This window comes from Eublepharis macularius, chromosome 9 (assembly GCF_028583425.1).
Source record: "Eublepharis macularius isolate TG4126 chromosome 9, MPM_Emac_v1.0, whole genome shotgun sequence".
NCBI lineage: Eukaryota > Metazoa > Chordata > Lepidosauria > Squamata > Eublepharidae > Eublepharis > Eublepharis macularius.
Window position 1 is genome coordinate 80348937 of NC_072798.1, and position 23333 is coordinate 80372269.

Consider the following 23333-nt stretch of genomic DNA (forward strand, 5'->3'; position numbering starts at 1 on the left):
CTTCATTCAGATAAACATTCTGTATTAACCTCAGTGAGGTTAATGACTCCTAAGAGAAGTAAGAGGCACATTATGAAGGCCCAGTCCTTGAAAAGTCCACTTAAGCTAATAAATACACAAAAGAGACTGGAATGCTGAAGTCAAAGGATATTAAGCATGTGGGTAAGTCATATGTAATGAGGATAAAGGGTTTTCTGATGTCCTGAATGGTTTACAGCTAGTGCCTTATAGAGATGAGCACGAACCGGAATGCGGTTTGTGGTTCGTCAAATTTCATGAACCACGAACCTTCACGAATCTGCCCCTGGTTCGTGAACCGGTTCATTTGATTTGTGAAAACCTAGGAAACTGATTGATTGGCACCAGGCTGTCTGCAGTCATGAACCAAAAAACGAACCAAATGAACCAGCCTAAGACACGCATAAGAGATTTTCAAGGCTATGCTTTGGGCATGTAAGACTTAAACACATTGGAAATTTCCTTTTCAGCTGTAAAGCGTTCCATACGCTCCTGATGAAGGATTCCGATATCTGCCACAGATAGCCGGCCCCAGATTGATCATGGGTTGGAGCTTTGCTTCGCGGCTGGGCTTCACTGTTCACTTGCTGAGGGAAGTCCTGGAAAGAATTGTTATAACTATTCCAAGAAGATTGTTGGGAATTGTGTGTGTCTACTGCAACTTGCCCTGTATGATTATGTAAAAGATTATTGTATTGTTGATGTGTGTGCCTGAAAATTGCATCAAGAGGTTGTTATTTACTTATTTGAATACAATGATGAAATTTTGTAGCCTTTGCACTCTGAATACAGTTTTGTAATTTTGTAAATTAGTATTGTATTCCCTGTGGATTTTTTCCTCTTCTATTTGCTGATCCTCCAAGTAGTGGCTGGAGATCTCCCAGAATTACAACTGGTCTCCAGGCTACAGAGATCAATTCACCTGGAGAAAATGGCTACTTTGGGGGGTGGACTCTATGGAATTATGCCATGCCAAGTTCTTCCCCCCTCCAAACCCCACTTTCTCCAGGTTTCACCCCCAGATCTCCAAGAATTTCCCAACTTGGAGCTGGCAACTCTATCTTGAAACTTGTTCCATCAAAGTTAGGAGGGTCAATCCATGTGGATCATGTGTGTCTTGTACACAAGAAAAAAATATTAGTACAATGCTAATTTGCTTCAGGCAATAGAAACCGGTTTCTTGGTGTGGATCAGCGATACCAAGTGACTCCAAGACAGAAACAATTCCACCATCAATACACCTGTGAAGTTTGCTGCTTCAGCGCATTTACTTCTTCATGCTTGATGAGCAGAACTAAGGCATGTTATATCAACCAATCTAGCCATAGGGTCCAGCTAAGGATCCCATTTCTTCAGTGGGGACAGTGGGCTCCCAGTCTCTGCCCCCTGCCACCACTTACCTGGCTGTTGAGGGGGAATGGTGTGACAACGGGCCTGGGATCTCCACAGCATGCTCCTGCATGCTCCAGAGGACTTCCTTGTTGTGCCAGGAATGACATCATGCCCAGCTCGACAAGGAAGTGAAAGCCCCTGCACAGGGCTGATTTGCTAAAAATAGGCCCCTAACACTAGTTTCTCCTGCATACACCCCCCCGACCCCTTCTATCCTCCGGTTAGGGGCCCAGGGGACCTGGCAACCCTAAGTCCAGCCTTGAGTTTGTCTTCTCACTCTCTGCATCCAGGCAATTATATGCTCCTCCAAACATTACATTAGAATTAAAATGGATTCTTTCCCTGAATTTATTTATTTTAGAACATTTATACCTTACTTTTCCTTAAAACAGCTTACAGCAAAGGAAAACAAGAATACAATAAAATCAGCAGGAAATGCATAAAATACTAGATACAGTACCAAATTAAAGCTCCAGGCCAAATGAAATCAAAGCAAAAGACCAGATCATCTATCCACCAATTCTGAAGGACTCCAGTGTAAATAGGTCTTTATATTTTTCTGGCTGATACTGGGGAACTGGATCGGATATGGTAATGTTGGAGTCTGTTGTGGCAAAGAGCTCACTAATGAGAGGGCCCTTTATTAATAATTTGAATAACTTGGCAACCACAGCTGGTGTTTTCAAGGCAAGAGACATCCCGAGGCGGTTTGCCATTTCTTGCCTCTTCACAGGAACCCAACCCAGGCCTTCCTTGGTGGTTTCCCATCCAAATACTGACCAGATCCATTTTGCTTAGCTCCTGAGAACTGATGAGATTGGGCTACCCAGACCATCTAGGTCAGGGCTATTTATACCTAGCTAGTAAGATTTAATGAAATATTATCCTGCTTCTTTCTTTTTATTCATTTTTGTTCTTTATGGGACATAGAATTGCTTATTCATTTTAATGCATAACATGAAGAAATGTATGTCTTGGCACCAAGATGGGACAAAACTGAGGTGGTGTAGATACACCACACTGAATAGCCCTTGACTTCATATTTTTGTTCTGCTAGTTCAAGGTGAATAGCATTTTACTCCATATTTCTGTTTTACTAGTTCAAGAATTACCCTGACCTGAATAGCCCAGGCAAGCTTGATGTCATCAGATCTCAGAAGCTAAGCAGAGCTGACCTTGTATAGTAATTGGATGGGAGACCTCCAATGGAGACCAGGGTTGCAAAGGCAGACAATGGCAAACCAGCTCTGATAGTCCTTGCCATGAAAACTCCACCAGGGGTCACCATATGTCAGCTATGGCTTGACAGCCATCTCCACCACCACCACCACCACAATCCAAGGACTAGACAGATCATGGTCCTTGGCAAGTTGCTGTAACATCCTGAACAGTCGAAATGCCTGTAACTGTGTTGTCACATACATTGATGCGGAGATACAGCAGTTCTTGAAACAGCAACTGACACATGCCGTGGTTGGAGGCACCTCCTTCTCCTGCACAGAAACGTGCTGTATCTAAAGCAGCACACACCATTCTCTACCACACTGGTTAAGTTACACACATGATCTAATGGATCAACAATGGCTTTAAACAGCTGGAGATTTTTTTCCAACCCAAAGTTTTGTAGGGTTTTATGATCTCTAAATTGTATGGAGGAAAATTCTACTCACCAACAATATACACAGACACTCAATTAAGTATTTACAATATTGCAGGATTTCAAGGGAGTAACTCCCTGTTGTACTCTTGCTCTCTCTCTTGCACACGCACGAACCCTAAGGCTACATAGTTTCAACACACAAAACTGCATATCTTTAGAGTCTGGTCTTATTTTGCTTTAGCAGCCAGATGAAAATCTCCTTGGATGTCCATGTAGCAGGATCTGGTGATGGTAACAGCACTATTTACTCCAGAATAAGGGACATTCCACTGGACAACACTTCAATGTACCTGTGTATTCTGGACAAAGAGACACGGGCTGTTTTCACACTGCTTACCAGCCATGAAACATCGTGCCGAGCTCCCGGAACAACAGCGTCTTCCTGGTGCGATTCCGCGTGAGAACTCTCTCTCGAAATCACGCCAGGAAAATGCTGTCATTCCAGGAGCTCAGCACAATGTTCCGTGGCCAGTAAGCAGTGTAAAAACGGCCACAGGGAATATTTTAACAGAGGTTAAGAAGAAGCAACTCCTTCCTAAGGTGTCACAGTAGCAATTTCATTTTCTTTGTCAGAGCCTGAACAATCACTAATTCATATATGAGTTTTAGATCCAACCTGAACAGTACAAAGATGACTGTGGTTGTAAATTGTACACTGTCACAGATTAATGTCCTTCACCGACACCAAAATATTAATGTATCTTGTGACATTCTGTTGTTCTGAACAGAAGCAACGATTCTCACAGTGATGCATCACTTTGCAAGATGCTGTAGGGAAGAAAAGAAGTGCATGCTCTCTAATCTTGTCCTTGTTTCTCTTCCTGAATCCCCAAGGAGTCAGACAACCTAATCTTTCTACCACGGGGAGGGGGGGGGAGAGAAGAATGCAACAACCTTGTTGAAAAATAGTGTTGTGTTCATGCAATAAATGGTTTCTATAAACAGGCTAGTTGGAAAAAATTTCCATTACAAAGATTGGTAAGATGGGAGAACAAGGAAGAGTCTGCCTCGAGCATTTTATGTCAGCTTTTCGCTGATTTATTTCTCTTGGATCCATGTAAAATGGCCCCATGTTATTACTGCCTAGCAGCAAAACCTCAGGAGAGACGCACTACAAACTCTGGCTATCTTTTGTACCACTGTTGCAAGTCTGTCCATAATGATCCAGCCAGGCATTTGGCTTATTTTGTGAGCCAGTGTTACTATGGCCAGATGATACATGCAAATATCATCATGAGCAGCATAGTATCTGATGATGGGAGACACAGAAGACTTTTTCCATGCCTATGAAACACTGCATTTGACACTTGTTTCTAATAATAATAACAACAACAACATTTGATTTATATACCGCTCTTCAGGACGACTTAACACCTACTCAGAGCAATTTAGAAAGTGTAACCTCACAACAATCACTCTGTGAGGTGGGTAGCTGAGAGAGCTCCGAGAGAGCTGTGACTGACTTAAAGTCATCCAGCTGGCTTCAAGCAGAGGAGTGGGGAATCAGACCTGGCTCTCCAGATTAGAATCCTGCTGCTCTTAACCACTACGCCAAACTAGATCTTGGAAATAGCACATTACACTGTTTGTAGGAGTAGATTGCCAGTATGTGCAATTATTTACACAGATCAGGCAGCTGAATTAACATCTGTGCCAACTCTATTAGTGTCATGGATTCAAAACAAGAACCTCACATCATGAACCTCATGATTAACATTAAAGACATATTTATTTAGTGGTAGCAGTCACAGTATATGCATAAGAGTTTGTTTTGAAAATCATTCAAATTGAATATGCTAACATATCTTTAAATCTATTTGACAATGGAGTCTGTTTTGATCACAACAGTCTGCCATAAATCGTAAGAAAAGGACCATCACCGACTAGCTAGCTTCTCATGAAAACATTTACTTGGCTCATTGACTGTGTCAGAAATAGTTGCCACAAAAACGCTTTTTTCTCCTGCATTTCCAATGCAATCCTAAACAGAGTTACACCCAAGATGGGCTGTTTAGGATTGCACCTCTAATTAGTTAGTGCAGCATAATTTTCCTGATACCAGCCCTGATTCGTAGAAAACAAAATATTTTCTCTAACCTTTTACAATAACAATAACATTTGATTTATATACTACCCTTCAGGACAACTTAATGCCCACTCAGAACGGTTTACAAAGTATGTTACTATTATCCCCACAACAAACACACTGTGACATGGGTGGGGCTGAGAGAGCTCCGAGAGAGCTGTGACTGCCCCAAGGTCACCCAGCTGGCTCCAAGTGGAGGAGTGGGGAATCAAACCCGGCTCTCCAGATTAGAGTCCTGCACTCTTAACCACTACACCAAACTGGCTCTCTCAACACCAAAATGTTGTTGTTGTTGTAACCTTTTAGTTTGGAGTAGAAAGCCAGCCAATTACAAATCACTGCTGTCGAATTTTTCTTCAAGCAACAGCAGTGATCCAATGCATTTTCCACACAAAGCCCTGCATGAGCTTAAGAACCTGAACTTCTGCCACCTTGCTATCTCCAATGTGCAAATGCATGCAAAGCATTTTTCTTGCACTGATGGCAGGGGAAGCCCTTGCTCATGCCGCAGATACATGTGAAGAGGGGTATGTGGATTGAGATGACTGGCTCACCTTGAAACCAAGTCCGTTTTCACACTGCTTACCGGCCACGGAACATCGCACCAAGCTTGGCGCGATGTTCCATGGCCGGTAAGCAGTGTGAAGACAGCCCAAAACTGCAAACAGCAGCCCCTGAAAGTGACACAGTCAGAATGCATGTATGCATCTGGGAATGGCCACAACTGCTTCCAAATACTACTTGAAGTTATGACCAGTGGCATTTTGAATTATCCGCTGTAGCGTGCAGTGCTGAAATAAATGACTAATTAGGGTCTAGTTGCCAGTGTTTAGTCACCAAGCAGCTTGGAAGCTATAAGGAACAGCTTTATAACAATTTGCTGCACCCTCCTCAGACAAGGCAGCCTATTTTGCAGTTGTCACATGTAATTTGACAACTCTATAATATTATTTCATATTTGGCATTTCTTGTTCCACTGTGTCAACGCAGACCACTTCTGTCCTTCACTAACGGTCTTTTCTCGAGCCACTCTCCAAAATGAAAGCTTCCAGCTAATTTTTTTTTTCATGTACAATGAGGCATGCCAACACTGGAGAATTTCCCTCATTTTCCACATTAACTGTTCTGCTATTAGTGAATAAACATTAGGGGGGGTTGTGCTTCTCCCTGCTTATTCTCAGGAATCAAGGTGGGTATGAAAATATTTAAAGAAAACACTACATTAAAATATATATTATGTGTTAAAACTCCAATAGCTTTGTCTAGGTTTGTTTCAAACAACTGAGGAAGGGGCATGGCTCAGTGGTACAGCATCGGCGTGGCATGCAGTTTCTGTCCCATCTCCAGGGTCAGTTAGCTGGTGAAGTGAAAGATCTCTACCTGTTGGCAGTTAGAAGAGACAGTATTCACCTTGATAGACAAATGGTCTGACCCAGCATAAGGCCAGTTTTGTGTGTTCGCACAAACACATCCACGATCAGATCGAAGCATCTTGCATTTCCAGAGTTCAAACTTCATTGCAGCTACTGAAGTACAGTTTCTTGATAGTACATCAAGCATCCATCTAGACACTCACCAAGGTCATTTACAGGATCCAATATACAAATTCTTCAGTACTAATTTTGGGAGTTCTTAATAAATTGGTTAGGCTTTAAGATGTCACAAGATTTGTTGGTTTTGGTGTATCCTGTTAATAGTGAAATCCTAAGGAGGGTTATACCTTTGGCACTGTAACTCAGCACCCCTCTGAAATTTGCCATAAATATACAGAAATTGCCAGCACTGGCAACTTACAGGTAATGGTGAATTGCTGTAAACACCAGCACACAATGAATCAATCATGTTTCACTTCTCTCAACCACTGCCCGTCTTTTTCTTGGCTTACCAGTTGATGTTGCTCAGTGGATGTTTTCCTAATGGGCACAATGGATGTTTTCTTAATGGCTTCTACAACTTTTCTCTAATTGTGGAAAATGAGTCACATGGAATGTGACCAAAGTCACACCTGCCTTCAGGCTAGGGGCGAGAAAGAACAGTTTAGGCAATGGGTTGAGAAACAGTGTTGGAAAGATGTATTGTGGATTTAGATGTATTGTGTATTTAGGAGTAGCAGAAGAGGCCTATACCAGTACTCGGGGGGGGGGGCTGTTCAAGGTGTTTTGGCACCACAAGCAAGTACACCACCCCCACTGCTTCCTCTTGTGGAGCAAGCCAAGCCCAGTGGCATTAGCAGCATTTCAGGGCCTTATCTTTGGCCTGATCAGCCAGGAGTGGCATAGGTCCAACAGCTATGGTTGTAAGCCATGACCATTGCCTTCTCCAGTGTTGTCTTTAGATGGGACAAGCTGAGCCCCTTCAGTGTTATCAGTGCCCAAGGACTTGCTTCAGACCCAGCCAGTGATGACATCTGGCAGGCAATGAATAGAATAGGCTTCCTCCTGTATCACCCAGTAGATGAGAACAAACTGGATCCCAGCAGCACTGCCTTGTGCCCAGGTTGCCTTGGGCCCAGCAGGTGGCACTGAAGATCCAGGAGGCAACAATCATGCACATCACCTTCTTCTGTGCCACCACCATATAGAAGAAAGCCAAGCCCTGCTTCTGTGTCGGTGCCTTCTTCCCAATAAGAAACCCCAGGAGACTTCTTAAGTTGTGTGGGGAGAGAACGGGCCCCATGCCTATTTCGTTTCTGACTGGTAATGAATTTATTACCCAAAATGTTGTCATGTTTTGTCTCCAACAAGAAAAAATAATGCTACAAATTGGAATTTCAGTTTCCTATCATTTGGGATAGCAAGAAGCATAAAACACCATATGTAGCAGGGGTGTTAAAAAAAATCCTTATTTGTTTCATTTTCAGTGCAACGAATGAGCATAGACTGGAGTCACTCTTATAGGAATACATTATATTCTTCTTTAATGTTAGTGCCATCCATTTTGAAAGTCATATGCAACTTTCCTCTCTCCATATTTATTTATTTATTTATTTATTTATTTGGATTTTTATACTGCTCTCCCTCAAGTGAGGCCCAAAGCCGTTTACAAGTGAAAACAATCAAAAACATTTTTATTTTTTTAAAGAAATAATTAAAAACAATTAAAACAATAATCAATGTTATATATTAAACTAAAACCACAACACTGCAATTAGGTGGTCCCAGAAATGTAGCCAGTGGTAAAAACAGCAACCAGGTGACAAAGATTCCATATTAATCATGGTTGCTTAAAAGCCTGCTGAAATAATTCTGACCAGATCGGTCCCCCAGGGCACGCATATTCAGAGACAGAGAATTCCACCAGGATGGGCCAACATAGACGAAGCCCTCGATCTGGTAGAAGAGAGATGTGCCAATCCTTCAGGTATGATGGTCCCAGACCATGTAGGGCTTTAAAGGTTAAAACCAGCATCTTGAATCTGATCCAGAAACTAATTGGAAGCCAGTGCAGTTGTCGTAAAATAGATTGCATATGGGCTAACAGTGAATCAATCAAAGTTCTAGCAGCTGCATTCTGGACTACCTGCAGTTTCCAGAGCATCTTCAAGGGCAGCCCTGCATAGAATGAATTACAGCAGTCTAACATGAAGGTGACCATGGCATGATTCACTGTTTCCAGGTCCAACCAAAATAAGTAGGGATCCAGCTGGCGAGCCTGGTGGGGATGGTAGAATGCCACCTTGCCACAATGGACACCTAGTTATCCAAGGACAGCAAGGTATCCAACCAAACCCCCAGGATCTTCACGGAATCCACCAACGATAACTGGACCCCATCAAGAGCTAGTAGCTGCACCCACTCCAGAAGCCCAGTCCTCCTCAACCACATCTTGCGTCTTAGATGGATTCAGTTTCAGCCAACTCTGTTTCAACCATTTGACCACAGCACCCAGGCACAGTACAAGCTCCAAGAAAGCCACCTCAGGCTGCTTATTCAGCAGGATAAAGATCTGGGTGTCATCAGCATATTGATGGCACCCAGCGCCATACCTCTTGACAAGTTCCACCAGAGGGTACATATAAATATGAAACATTAGGGACAAGATTGCACCCTGCAGACCACTGCACACACCAATGACCATTTGGAGGACTTTTTGTCTGCAATGGCAACCACCTGTGAGCATCCCTGGAGGAATGAGGAAAACCACACTGGTGCAGTGCCTTGAACCTCCCGCAAGGCCAGGCTGTTGACCCAGATCAAATGATCTATTGTGTCAAAAGTGGCTGACAGATCTAAAAATATCAGCAGTACTGAACTCCTATCTAATTGAAGATGAAATGCATCAACTAGGACTAGGGGTGTGCAATTCAGGTATACGATACCCGAAAACCCCCCGAAAAAACCTGTTTCGGGTTGTTTCGGGTTTTTCCGAAACGTTTCAGAAAACCCGAAACATTTCGGATAATCCGAAACAGCGATTTCCGAAACGTTTCGGTATTTCAGCTTGTTTTAGTAATGCATTTCAATGGGGAAAAGCCTCCCCCAGCCTCCCCAGGCTTCCCGGAAGCCTGGGGGAGGCATTTTCCCACCGAATCAAGCCAAACTTGGTGGGGACCTTCCTCTAACTCCCCTCTAACAACCCCCAAGTTTCAGAAAGATTGGACTTTGGGGGGCCAAGTTATGCCCCCCCCCAAACAGGTCCCCCAATCTTCGCCTAAAAGGGAAAGGTTTTTGCTTGCTGCTGCTGATCTCTTACGTTGTGGATGCTGCTGCTGATCTCCATGTTTCCTATAGGGGAAAAATGAAGAGGCAGGCTTGTCTTTCTAGGGGGGGCATTTTGCATGCAAAATGCCCCCAACCCTCAGGGGCCCTCCTCCTACCTTTCCTCCCACCCCCCACCAAGGCTCAGCCTGCTCCCACTTGGGGGGGCATTTCATGGCCTCCCCAAGTAGGTGCTCTCAGCCCCCAAAGTCCACCCCCTACAGCCTCACACATACCCAGTTCTCCCCCAGCTGCCACACACAGATCCAAATCCCCACAGTAGCTCCTCACAGGCCCAAATCCACCCCCATCAGCCCCACACAATCCCAGGAACAGGCTGGCCAGCCTTCTCCCTTTATTTCCTATGCTGTGAACTATAACACTCTGTTTTCCAGAGCAAATGTGCAAAGCCCAGGGATGCCACAATGGTGGACACACTTCTGAGTGCCAGCTTGTCCCTGAGAAAGAGCACCTGAACCACAGACACCCTCCCTCAAATTCCCCCACCACCTACAGAGATGGCTGGCCAGCCAGCCCCATTGTTCTCTATGATGTGAACCAACTGGACAACAAAGAATAAAACACGAACAACACAAAGTTTTTAAAAAAACATTTCTCACTTTCAAAGTACAAGTAGGCAAAGCATTGTGACACATTACACCAGCAGTCCCCCACACAGAAAAATAACACGACTCACATAAGATCAGAGAATCACAAAAACACAATTCCTGTCAAAAACACTTTATTTCTTGAACAGCTTTACGTTACACAGCAGGGGGGCACACCAAAGGACATTCCAGCATTCCACCTCACAAAAATAACACAACTCAACATCAGAGAATCACAAAAACACAATTCCTATCAAAAACACTTTATTTCTTGAACAGCTTTAGGTTACACAGCAGGGGGGCACACCAAAGGGCATGGCAGCAGTATCTTACACAAAAATAACACAACTCACTTCACATTAAAGAATCACCCCAAAAATTGCTGTCAAAAGCACTTTATTTCTTTAACTGCTTTAGGTTACACAGTAGGAAGGCACAACAGGGCGTAAAAGCAGTCTACTACACAAAAATAACACAACTCACTTCACATCAGAGAATCACTCAAACACAATTGCTGTCAAAAAAGGTGAAGTGGGCTGTATTATTTTGTGTAGTACACTGCTTTCATGCCCTGTTGTGCCCTCCTGCTGTGTAACCTAAAACAGTTAAAGAAATAAAGTGTTTTTGAAAGCAATTGTGTTTTTTGGGTGATTCTTTAATGTGAAGTGAGTTGTGTTATTTTTGTGTAAGATACTTCTGGCATACCCTTTGGTGTGCCCCCCCTGCTGTGTAACCTAAAGCTGTTCAAGAAATAAAGTGTTTTTGACAGGAATTGTGTTTTTGTGATTCTCTGATGTTATGTGAGTCATGTTATTTTTCTGTGTGGGGGACTGCTGGTGTAATGTGTCGTAATGCTTTGCCTACTTGTACTTTGAAAGTGAGAAAATAATTTTTTAAAAAAATTATTTTGTGTTGTTCATGTTTTATTCTTTGATGTGCAGTTGGTTCCCATCATAGGAAACAGTGTGGCAGGCTGGCCATGCTTCCCTGTAGGTGGTGGGGGTGTCAGGGGGTGGTTGTCTGTGTGTCAGGTCAGGTGCTCTTTCCCAGGGACAAGTTGGCACTCAGAAGTTTGCCCACCATTGTGGCACCCCTGGGCTGTGCAGAATTGCCCTGGGAAAGAGAGTTTAGAAGTTCCCAGCATAGGGAACAAAGGGGGAGGGCTGGCCTTTGCCAGCCTGTTCCTGGGGTTATGGGTGTGGGGCTAGTGGGCGTGGATTTGGGTCTGTGAGGGGCTAATGTGGGGAATCAGGATTTGAGTCTGTGTGTGGCTGCTGCGGGGGAATTGGGTTTGTGGGGGCTGTGGGGGTGGACTTTGGGGGCTGAGAGCACCTACTTGGTGAGGCCATGAAAAGCCCCCCCCCCAGTGGCAGCAGGCTGAGCCTTGGTGGGGAGTGGGAGTAGAGGTGGGAGAAGGGCCCCAGAGGGTTGGGGGGCATTTTGCATGCAAAATGCCACCCCTGGCAAGACAAGCCTCTCCCAGCTGTAAGTAGTAGAGAAAAGATCACCTACTTGGGGAGGCCATGAAATGCCCCCCCCAAGTGGGAGCAGGCTGAGCCTTGGTGGGGGGTGGGAGGAAAGGTAGGAGAAGGGCCCCTGAGGGTTGGGGGCATTTTGCATGCAAAATGCCACCCCTGGCAAGACAAGCCTGCCTCTTCATTTTTCCCCCATAGGAAACATGGAGATCAGCAGCAGCATCCACAACGTAAGAGATCAGCAGCAGCAAGCAAAAACCTTTCCCTTTTAGGCGAAGATTGGGGGACCTGTTTGGGGGGGGGCATAACTTGGCCCCCCCCCCAAAGTCCAATCTTTCTGAAACTTGGGGGGTTGTTAGAGGGGAGTTAGAGGAAGTCCCTCACCAATTTTGGTTTGATTTGATGGGAAAATGCCTTCCCCAGGCTTCTGGGAAGCCTGGGGAGGCTTTTTCGCATTGAAATGCATTGAAATTCATTTCCGAAGACCCAAAACAACCCGAAACGATATCCGAAACTCAAAACCCTGTTTGCTGTTTCTGGATCAGATTCTCATTTCGGATATATCCAAAACGAGAATCCCGAAACAGTGTGCCTTTGCACGCCCCTAACTAGGACTACAAACAGGGGCCGTTTCTACATGTCTTACCTGCTTGCGGAACATCGTGTAAAAGACCCAGAAGACAGCATCTTCTCATGCGAAATCATGCCAGGAAGACACTGTTATCCGAGAGTTTTGCACAAAATCACGTCTTCCTGGCGCGATTTCACGTGAGAAGATGCTGTCTTCTGGGTCTTTCACGCGATGTTCCGCAGGCAGGTAAGACGTGTGGAAATAGCCATTGTCTCAGCTCCAAATGCAGGCCTGAAGCCAGACTGGAAAGGGTCGAGTGCAGAAATTTCATCCAGGAAGGACTGGAGCTGTTACCTTTCCCAAGAATGGCAAATTAGATATTGGGCAATAATTGGCTAGGTCTTTATTTATCTAAGGAGGGTTTTTTTAAATAAAGGTCTCGTTATAACATCCTTCAAGGAGCTAAGGAAACAATCCTAAGTGAGGAACAAATTAATAATTTCCCTCCAATTGAGAAGACCCACGAGACAATCAAGAAATAGAAATCAAATCCTACCAATCAAAATATATCTAGAAAACAATCCAATAATAAATACATTAAATTAATTGTAATTAATTTAACTTCAAAGGTCAATTAAAAATGTCAATAAAAACAGCCAATCAATGCGAGCTCGGGCATAAAAGCACATGAAAAGGGGCGGTTTAAAATGATATTGATAAAACAGTCCTTAGGATAGGAGCAGACCATAAAACAGCTACAAATGGCGGAGCCCCTTAATTTAAAAGACTGGATAAAGAGAAATGTTTTGGTCTGGTGCCGAAAGGACAGGAAAGTAGGAGCCAGGCAAGCCTCATGGGAGAGTGAGTGCCAAAGGTGAGTTGCCAGTGTTACAAGCCATGTTTTGTGATTAGTGGAATACACTGCAATGAATGCCATGCTAACTCTTCTGTCTGGCTAAAGTGTCTATCTTTTCATTCATTGCTGATACACCTTTCGCTCTCCCAACCAATCCATTTCCTTCCTGTTTCTGTTCATGTCTCTTGGGAGTGTGAAAAGCAGGTGGCGCAGGTGCCAGAAGGTAGACATTTGCAATGATTTCTGAAGATTACCAACGACAATCATTTTTTGCAACTGGGTGCATTACAGTACTGGTAATAATGATTTTTAAAAATTTCATTACCTAATGTCTGAGCCTCAAAATTCCTTTCTGTTCTATGTATAATGTGTAGAACTATAACATTGCATTAGAAAGAGATGCACCTTGTTCGTTCCTTCTGAGCAAAATAGCATTCAATACTGATCAGCGTTTATCACAAGGAACGGAATGCTACAGTTAAGGCTGAAAATGGAAAGTACCAGTCTGGTAACCCTTCATTTCACCCTCTGCAAATAAACACACGCCCTTAGGATGCAAGTCCCATTGATTTCAAACTTCCACGAAAATGTGCTTAGGATCACAGTTTTATTCTCACGGTTTTAGAGGGCAATCCACTCCCTAAAGGATTTCGCTAGTAATTAAAAATGTTACCAGGAGAGCGAGAAGATCACTGGAGCTGGCAAGAGCAATCAGACATGCACGTCGTGATTGAACTCCTGAACTAAATTAATGAAATAGATGAGGGTTGCACAAATCACTTTTATTTTTTATTTTTTACTGACCCAGGAAAGCCACATCACCACAACAACTGCGAAGAAGCATTTTGGAAACAATTTTAATGTGGTCTTTTTGAACCAGTTAACCTATTTGTTCCCTCAATACCCAATAGTGTTCACTCTCATCTTTATATTCTCCCACTCTCTGCGACACAAGTTTGCATCCCAAGATCTGTTATCCCTTCTTTTTCTGGTTCCCATAGCTTTGCAGCAACATTTCTCAGTTCCCTCTGTTTTACCATAGGCTGCCGTAAAGTGCTCAAGGTGGAATGCAATATTTATGTACAGGCTGCTGTTGGTACATTTGATATCTCCTAACAGAACTGGGGATATAACACCCAGGTGCAATTTTCAGTCCTGGCTTCCAGTAGTCTTCTGAGCAGGTCTCTATGTTGGATTTGATCTATAAGGTCATATATAGCTAGAGCCATTTGAGAAATGGAGTACATTTATTGAAGCCATTATTGTAGCATACCAACATCTCTCCCTTGCATTGTTTGAACTTCTGTCACCGGTTTGGAGCTGTGTTGTTGCGGGAAGGGAAATTTCTTTTTCCAAAATTTACTTTTTTATATACAGCCATTGATTCCTCTTATTCTCTTTTTTTTCTCTTTTAAGTGTAGAATTTCTATTTTGTAACCTCAGCTCCTCGCAGTTGCTTTACATTATACACCACCCGATGGTGCTCTAGTAGGAAGACAGGAAGATTTGGGAAGACATTGCCTGACTCTGAGCAGCCACAGCAGGGGTTCCCAACTTTTTTGAGCCTCTGGGTACCTTGAGAATTCTGAGAGAGTGGTGAGCACTAGGGGTATGCCAAAGGAAACTCCTGAGCTGAAGATATATATGGAAATCACTGTTTCAAATCATTACCTTGATTCTCTGGAATGATGATAACAGACATCCAAGATGCTTGAGAGTAATGAAAAACCTTCCCTGAAAAAATCAGCTGTTTTTTTCAAGTCCCAGTGTTTACCAGCCATGGAGAATGAGCCCATGTTTTTCTTTGACTGTACTGATTTCCTGGAAATAACATCTCTCCCTTCCAATCAGATCCATGCAAGGGTGGAGCACAGAGAATTCCCAGCCAATCCCAAGCTGCAGACAGCTGTCGTTCTACTTCCTCCCTCCTTTGTGAGATGGAGAGTTTTCTTTTAAAAATAGAAAGCCTGTGCTGGTTCAGGGACCCATAGAACGTAAACCTTTTGATCAATTTGCATGAAACTTGGGTGTTCTTTGAAGGACAGGCAGAAGACACTCCACAGCAATTTTGGTGATATTTGGTTGAAAAAAAACAACCCCAGCGCCACCCCCCACCCCCCAAGTCCCACATGGGGAATAATGGAAAAACCAATCTTATTCCTTACTTTGTTAAACAGACCGCAATGAAGAATCATGGCAAATGGACAGTTTTCAGCAGAAAGATAAACCTTTTTTGTTGTCAGTCAGTCACTGTAAGAGTAGGAAAATGAATGCAGACCAGGGAGGGGAGGTGTATTCCAATGCCTGGTCTGGAGCTGTTCTGCTAGGCTGCTGCCATTTTAGAAATCAGTGGAGATAAGTGCAGCTGCACAGAGAGGGACCTGCTTTGGGGGGGGTCTGTAAAATCGACTCCCCTTATTCAATCTGCTTGAAACTTAGGGTGTATTTAGATTAGTGGGAGGACTGTGTTCTGTCCAAATTCAGTGCCATTATCTTTCTAAGTAGCTGTCCCAGACCCTTGAATACATTTCTCATTGCAAATAATGGCCCCAAAGGAAAGGAAACAACAGATTTGACTCCTGAACAGGTAGTATCCTACTCAGAAATAAGCAATAATGATAAAAATTTCTTCCCTAAAGTTCACATCAGAAATTATAATGAAAACTTTCTCAGTGCACACTACTAGTGAGTAGAGACGGGCACGAACAGCAATACGAACTAAAAAAAGCCACAAACAGCACAATCTGCTGTTCACTAACAAGCTGTTTGTGAGGCCCCATTCTAAATGAACAGGTGGTCGTTGCAAGCCTCGTTCGTTGCTGTTCGTCAAGCCAGACAATCTGGCACCTGCAATCAATTCCCTTAGCAACCGGAGGCAGGGACTGCCTGAACTCTCTCTGAACTCCTGCTGTTGCCCTGGAAACCCCAATCTAAGCCCAATTTAGCTTGACAGGCAGGTCTTCCTTTCAAGTGTGAAGTTCCAAATTTGTTACAAGGAAGCAAAGAGCAGGGGGGAGGGGGGCTCCCAGGTCTGGTTTTGCAGACAGTGAGGGAGAGACAGTTGCTGTTGGCATTTTGAGAGAGAGAGACAGGGAGAGTGGATTGGAGCTTGAATTTTCTTTGTGTGTGGTGGGATAGGGATCTACCTCTTCAAGTTCCAGGGCTGCTGCCAGGTTCTGGACCAAGCTATTATTTATTACTGGTACCTTTCCTGCTGCCTGCTCAGGTAAGGTTTCTGGGAGTGGTAGGGATCTACTCCTTCAAGTTCCAGGGCTGCTGCCAGGCTCTGGGGCCATGCTATTATTTATTATTGGTACATTTCCTGCTGCCTGCTCAGGTAGGGTTTCTGGGAGTGGTGTGGTAGGGATCTTGATGCCCAGAGGAGGGCCTGCTGGCCCCCACAAACAACGAACAATGAACATGTTTGTGAACAGGTCATGTTTGACAATGAACAACAAACGCCATGTTCGGGTTTTTTTCTGTTTGTGCCCATGTCTACTAGTGAGCACTACACCAAAATGGCTGCCATAGAAAAAGGAGCCAAACCTTATACCTCCCTCCTTGATTTGCAAAAGAATGGTACAAAGGGTATAAAAACCAAGGAACCCTGAAGGGGGAGTGGAACAACAAGCCTGGATGTTTACTGGTCTTCTTGATGCTCTAATAGCAGCTGCTGCTATTACATACATCCATGGAAAATCCTTCCATTTGAATGGGGCAAGCAATAACAAGCCCTGATTTACAATGGCTCCGTCTACTTTCTGAAAAGCTCAGCACGTACCAGGAGAAGGACTGCTGGGCACCACGGCATCCATGGGCACCACACTGCTGGTGTACTGTCTGTACTAAACAGGCAGACTCTCTACTTAGGGCACCTGTACATACCAGCCAAGGTAATTACTTGGCTAGTAGATAGAGAGATAGAGAGATAGTGTATATAAGCATATATATTCAGCAGAAAGATAAACATTTTTTGTTGTCAGTCAGTCACTGTAAGAGTAGGAAAGAGGGTGTATATGTATATGTATATGTATACGCAAATAAGCAAATGTATATATTTGTTTATTCCAAGAATCACTAAACATCTTCGGGTTTAACCAGAAGGCCCATATTTTCAGACAGGAATAAATAATGCAAAATGGAATATATATTTACTCGCTGTGTTCCAGCTCTTTTATATTCTTGCAAAATTTGCATTTCTACCTTCTAATTTATTTATCAGGGATTGTGATTACTGGTGCCTACACTTTTTCATCTTTTTATGCATTAGTAAGAGATGACCTTGCCTTTAAAAAGGAACACTGTCAGGTTCAATGACCTTCTATTGGTTTTACTTTCCCAACCTCTATAATCCCCTTTTTATAAGCTGTAAAAAAGAAAATTCATTGTACCATCTTTTTCTCTTTCAGCAAGCACAGCAGAAGTTAGACAAGAAACCCCACATGGGTATAACATTTGTGGAGAGAATGTAATTGAAGTGGAAAGGAGGGTATCTGTACGTGTTTGGGTACATTTGTGTCTTCTGGTGTAAAATATGACACATTTTAGCAGTCTACCTTTTTTCTAATGGTGTTCTGTGCCCTCTAGTGGACTATCTGATCATTGCAGAACATTAGTCTTTGCAGCTATAACCTCTTTTCAAGGATAAATTGAATTCACGCCTAACAAAACTTTCTCTGCCGTATTCAGAATCCGTTATTTTAACTTTTTAAATGGCTTAGGAAAGGTACTTGTGTGGTGAATTGTAATTCCACCCCAGGTATTTGTGTAAAAGATTACAATTTTGAATGGTGAATTTTGAATTGGCATTTTGCAAATGCACAGAAGCGGATCTAAAATATCTTTACAGGCTGGCAAAGTGTTGCACACAGGTTGTTTTTCCTTTCTAGCTAACAGTCTGCAAAAGCTGGCAGGATGTGCTAATCCATACGTTGACAAAGTGAGCCAGAAAAATGATAGCCTTGTACCTGGGGCATGGAGGGAAAGCATATGTTTAGTGATGTTAGCAGGAATCTTCTTTTCTACTAGGTAGGAGGAGAGAGGTCTCACAGATTTTACTGAGGATCTCTTTCCCCTTATGAAACATCAGAACACATGGTAGGATGAGAAGCGAGGCTTTACAGTCCTTCTGGAGGTCTGAGGTGAGTCTTACCTCAAGGTGTAGAGACCTACAAGGCAGACAAAGAAAACAGAATCTGTACAGAAACCAGGAGGTCTTCGTGTTATTTGGCCTCTCTCATAATTCACTACCATAGGGGGTAAGTTTTAGACCTCGGGTGAGAGGATGAGCGTATCACTTGAGTTACTTATTCTCCTTTGCTCGAATGTTGACGGCCAATTGTTGCTCTGCTCTGTGCTTTTGCTTTTTGTAACTTTTTGGATTTTCGCCCTCGGAAATAAAAGTTTGCACCTTCCCCCCGCCGTGACTTCCCACATGATTCAGTGTAGCAAGTAAATTCCCTCTGGAACATGGGAAGGAGGCTACATCTTCGGAATGCAAACATGGCACTGTGTGAACGTATCAGAGATAACCTCAAGCACTGAAAGCTGTCACAACTGATATGAAGTAGGGGAAAATATTTGCAGAAAGAAAGGGGGAGAGTACTGTGACTGTTTTAACTAAAGCTCGAAATGGGAAACATCATTTTTAAACGGATGTTTTTGTTGTTGTTGTTTTTTGTTTAAATCCCAGGTATGGTGACATGGTGCCGAAGACTATAGCTGGCAAGATATTTGGCTCGATATGTTCCCTGAGTGGGGTCTTAGTCATTGCCCTTCCAGTTCCTGTCATTGTGTCCAACTTCAGTCGCATCTACCACCAGAACCAACGAGCAGATAAGCGCAGGGCACAAAAGGTGCGCTCCCCATTTCCATTCCACATTCTGGTTTGGTACAGAGTAGACAGACTGTTCTTCTATTCACTGTCTTGTTATCGGAGTGAATTTTACCTTTATGTAAGAGGAAACCAATTATTACTTTAGAACAATGGTAGGAAGTAGACTACGCTGGGATTAATTTCCTAAAGGTGGCCATATTATTCTGTCGCAGGACAATAAAACTAAAGTCCAGTGTAACCTTAAAGACTAAGAGTCTCTCTACACGAGCCATCTGGAACGTGGAATACACTTGTTGGGAGATGCAATGGTAGCTAGAAAGAGTAGTTTAAAAAGACAGAGCTGGCAGCAGCACCGGAGCTGTGTGAAGGTGCTGTGAAATTCCAGAAGGGAGACTTCAGCCCATTATACCCTCTCCAGGTCCAAGCCCGGCTCTGGAAGGCAGCTCCAGCCCATTTCCTTTCCTTGCTGCCCTCTGGTTGCAATCCCACACAGTTTTAGACTGGAGCGGTGAAATCAACAGAGCCTTAGGGGAGGTGAAGATGAAATTAACAAACCCTCTGAGGAGTGATCTCTGCCGGCGCTGTCTTTTTAAACTACCCTTTCCGGCTAATATTGTGTCTTCCTACTCTTGACAAACACGTGCCGAGGCGTCTCATGTAGGGAGACCCTGTCAATGATTGTTCCAGGGATATAGTTCCAGGTGGCTAGCCATGTTAGTCTGTAGAACAAAATTTGAATCCAGTAGCACCATAAGTTTCCCAGGGTATAAGAGTAGCAGAGCTCACTTTGTCAGATACCTGACATCATAGCCGATGAACTAAGATTTGACTCATGCAAGTTTATACCCTGGAAAATTTTGTTCACTTTTAAGGTGCAGCTGGACTTGAATATTTATTCCAGTGGAAGGTTTTGTGAGTCAGAGTTCACTTCATCAGATACTTACTTCTTGCATCTGACTCACAAAAATTTATGCAGCAGGAATAAATTTTGTTAAGTCTTTATAAGATGCCATTGGATTTCTGTCTTATCCAACTAAGAATAGATTTCCATTTCAGCATGAAAAAGTAACTAACAACTTTGTTGTACAAATAATAAAAATGAAAACACGCATTCTACATTCATGCAGACATTAATTCATATGTGATCTAAAAACTATTTAAGACTTATGTATAGACAGAGATGGAACAGTCTCTTGATGAGCTCAGAAAATAAGTTGTAAAACTGTTGGGTGACATGGCATACAGTTCTTAAAAAGATAAGGGGGTGGATCCAATGGTCACTCCATTTGAAGACAACTCCTTCTGTTGAGAAATATCCCTTCCTTCAGTGGAAGCACTCATGTAGTGGAAGGAAGCTATTGAGTCCAATCCAATATGCTTTTAAATGCGTTTGTATGCAATTTTTATGAATTTTGAGCATGCATTTTTATTTCCAGAAATTGCAAATACTATTTCCTGAAATTTAGACGTTTCATGTGAATGGATGTTTATGTGAATGCTTTTTAAGACTGATTCTCTGCACACTTGTGAATAATCCTGATTGAAATCAGTAGTATATTTAATTCTCAGAAAGCAGGGGTAGAATCAGTGAGCACATGACACTTTAACCAGTTTGATTAATTTATAGGAGATGATTTAAGTGATTGACAGTGTCAATCACTTAAGCAGGACTACTCAGAATCCTTCTCAGTCTATTCAATCAGGATTACTCCCAAGAAAGTGTTTTTAGGATTGTCCTGTGACTGTCCAAAGTAGAGTTACACGCTTCTGAGTTAGTTGAAGTGAATGGCCTTAGAAGGTGTTAACTCTGCTTAGGATGGCACTGTGGGAACATTATATATATATTCCCCCATGGACTCGGCATTTATCCTTTAAATCCTCTTACTTTCATCCTTCTTTCCAATTTTGCATTCGCTCATTCATGAGACTTTTGCGAAACTCTTAATCTCTGCACAGCTGAGGAATTCTGAATGGAATAGTCTTCTGAATCAACAAGAATCAATTTCCTTCTAAATGGCTATAGGAAACTTTAATTAACAACCCACAAAACCTTGTTCCCCAGAAGAGTCCAGTGGGATTCTTTTAATAAAATGTGTCATGACTGGGAGCCTAAAGAAAAGACGACTATTACAGCCAATTAAGCCAAGCCCATCAATATTATTGTGATCTATTAAGATTCTAAGCTTTACACTGCATTATTTATTCGCCATCTCTGATTTTTTGAATGATTATGAAATCCATCCTGTCCTTCGTCCTGCTCAGAAAATAAATTAATCTGTTTTGCATCACTTTGGGCATTTAATATAAGAAGTGAGGTCAATGCATTGCATAAATACACACTAAGTACCACTTAGTCAACAATTCCTTGTGGATCTGTGAATCCTCCATTTGTCAAACGCTCATATCTCTCTGAACAGATAAGGGAAACTTTTAAACACTTGCTAAGATTCATAAAATATCTGAACACTGGGTAAATCTTGACCTCAATATATCATACCAACAGTGGAGAAATACTTGGGGTGAGACATGCGCTACAGCTCATTTTGGCAGTGGTGGTGACAACGAAACAATGGCCGTTTTCGCACCACTAACCTGCTTCCATAATGTTGTGAAACATCGCACAAAAAACGCGGAAGATAGCATCTTCTTGCGAGAGTTTTGCGTGACATTGCAAGAGTTTTGCACGACATCGCGCAAAACTCTCATGAGAAGACGCTATCTTCCGTGTTTTTTGCGCATCGTTACAGAAGCAGGTTAGTGGTGTGAAAACGGCCAATATTTCTCAGCCACCACTGCATCCATACAGTGTAGACCTGGGAACACTTCCTGGTGGCCAGGGACCTATTGGGTCCCAACCTACATGAAGAGGAGCACTGCTCTGCAGCCTGATGCAATTATTTTGCTAATCAGTTTTCCCAGTCTGAGGGTCAGGACAGAATTCTTGGGAGTTTGAGACTTACCAGCTGCCTGTAAGACCCTTGCCCCTCTTGGCTGCATACATCTGCTTGGAGGAGGGCGGGTGCACTGATGGATTGGCTCCAGGGATCAGTAAATGCCTCCCAGAATGTGGGTGTGGTCACTCCTGCCTTGAAGCAGGCAGTGGTATATCCGCTTTTAAAGAAACCTACTCTGGACTCAGGACAGTTCAATAACTACTGTCCAGTCTCAAATGTACCATTCTTGAGCAAGGTGATTAAACAAGAGGTGGCTAGGCAACTTCAGGGATTCCTGACTGAAGTGGATTTTTGAGACCACTCCAGTCTGATTTCTTGCCCTGTTGGGTGGGCCAGGTGATGGACAGGGAGTGCGGTCCTGTTCATTCTCCTGGACTGCTTGGCGGCTTTTGATATCATTAATCATGGTATCCTTATGGACCACCTTTCAAGATTGAGACTGGGGGCACTGTTCTTCAACGGTTCTAGTCCTACCCCGAGGGTAGGTCTCAGAGTGTGGTGCCGGGGGACTGCTGCTCTCCCTCTTGGCCCATGGCCTACAGGGATCCTCAAGGTTCCATGTTTTTCCCCATGTTTTTCAACATAGAATCATAGAATCATAGGGTTGGAAGGTACCTCTAAGGTCATCTAGTCCATACCCCTGTACAATGCAGGAAATTCACAACTACCTCCCCTTCCCCCCATACATACCCAGTGACCCCCACTCCATGCCTAGAAGATGGCAAAACACTGTCAGGATCCCTAGCCAAACTGGCCTGGGGAAAATTACTACCTGACCCCAAGGTGGCGATTGGCATTACCCTGGGCATGTAAGAAGGGGCCACAAGAACTAAACACTGATGTAATCCTCCCTGCCCTCCCTTTCATGATCTGCCTAAGTTCGCAGAATCAGCATTGTTGTCAGATGGCCATCTAGCCTCTGTTTTAAAAACTCAAAAGAAGGAGAGCCCACCACCTCCCAAGGAAGCTTGTTCCACTGAGTGCCCACTCTGTCAGAAAGTTCTTCCTAACGTTTAGCCGAAAACTCTTTTGATTTTATTTCAACCCATTGTTTCTGGTCTGACCTTCTGGGGCAACAGAAAACAAGTTTGCGCCATCCTCTATATGACAGCCCTTCAAGTACTTGAAGATGGTTATCCTATCACCTCTCAGTTGTCTCCTCTCCAGGCTAAACAGACCG

General features: G+C 43.3%; 1 protein-coding gene across 1 annotated transcript in view; it reads left to right on the top strand.

Moving 5' to 3' along the window:
* Nucleotides 1-23333, top strand: part of KCND2 (potassium voltage-gated channel subfamily D member 2) — a 399252-nt gene that overhangs the window by 356615 nt on the left and 19304 nt on the right. Inside the window, exon 2 of the mRNA XM_054988907.1 lies at nt 19056-19218. Coding sequence (XP_054844882.1) covers nt 19056-19218 — 163 coding nt within the window. The remainder of the gene's footprint in view (nt 1-19055; nt 19219-23333) is intronic.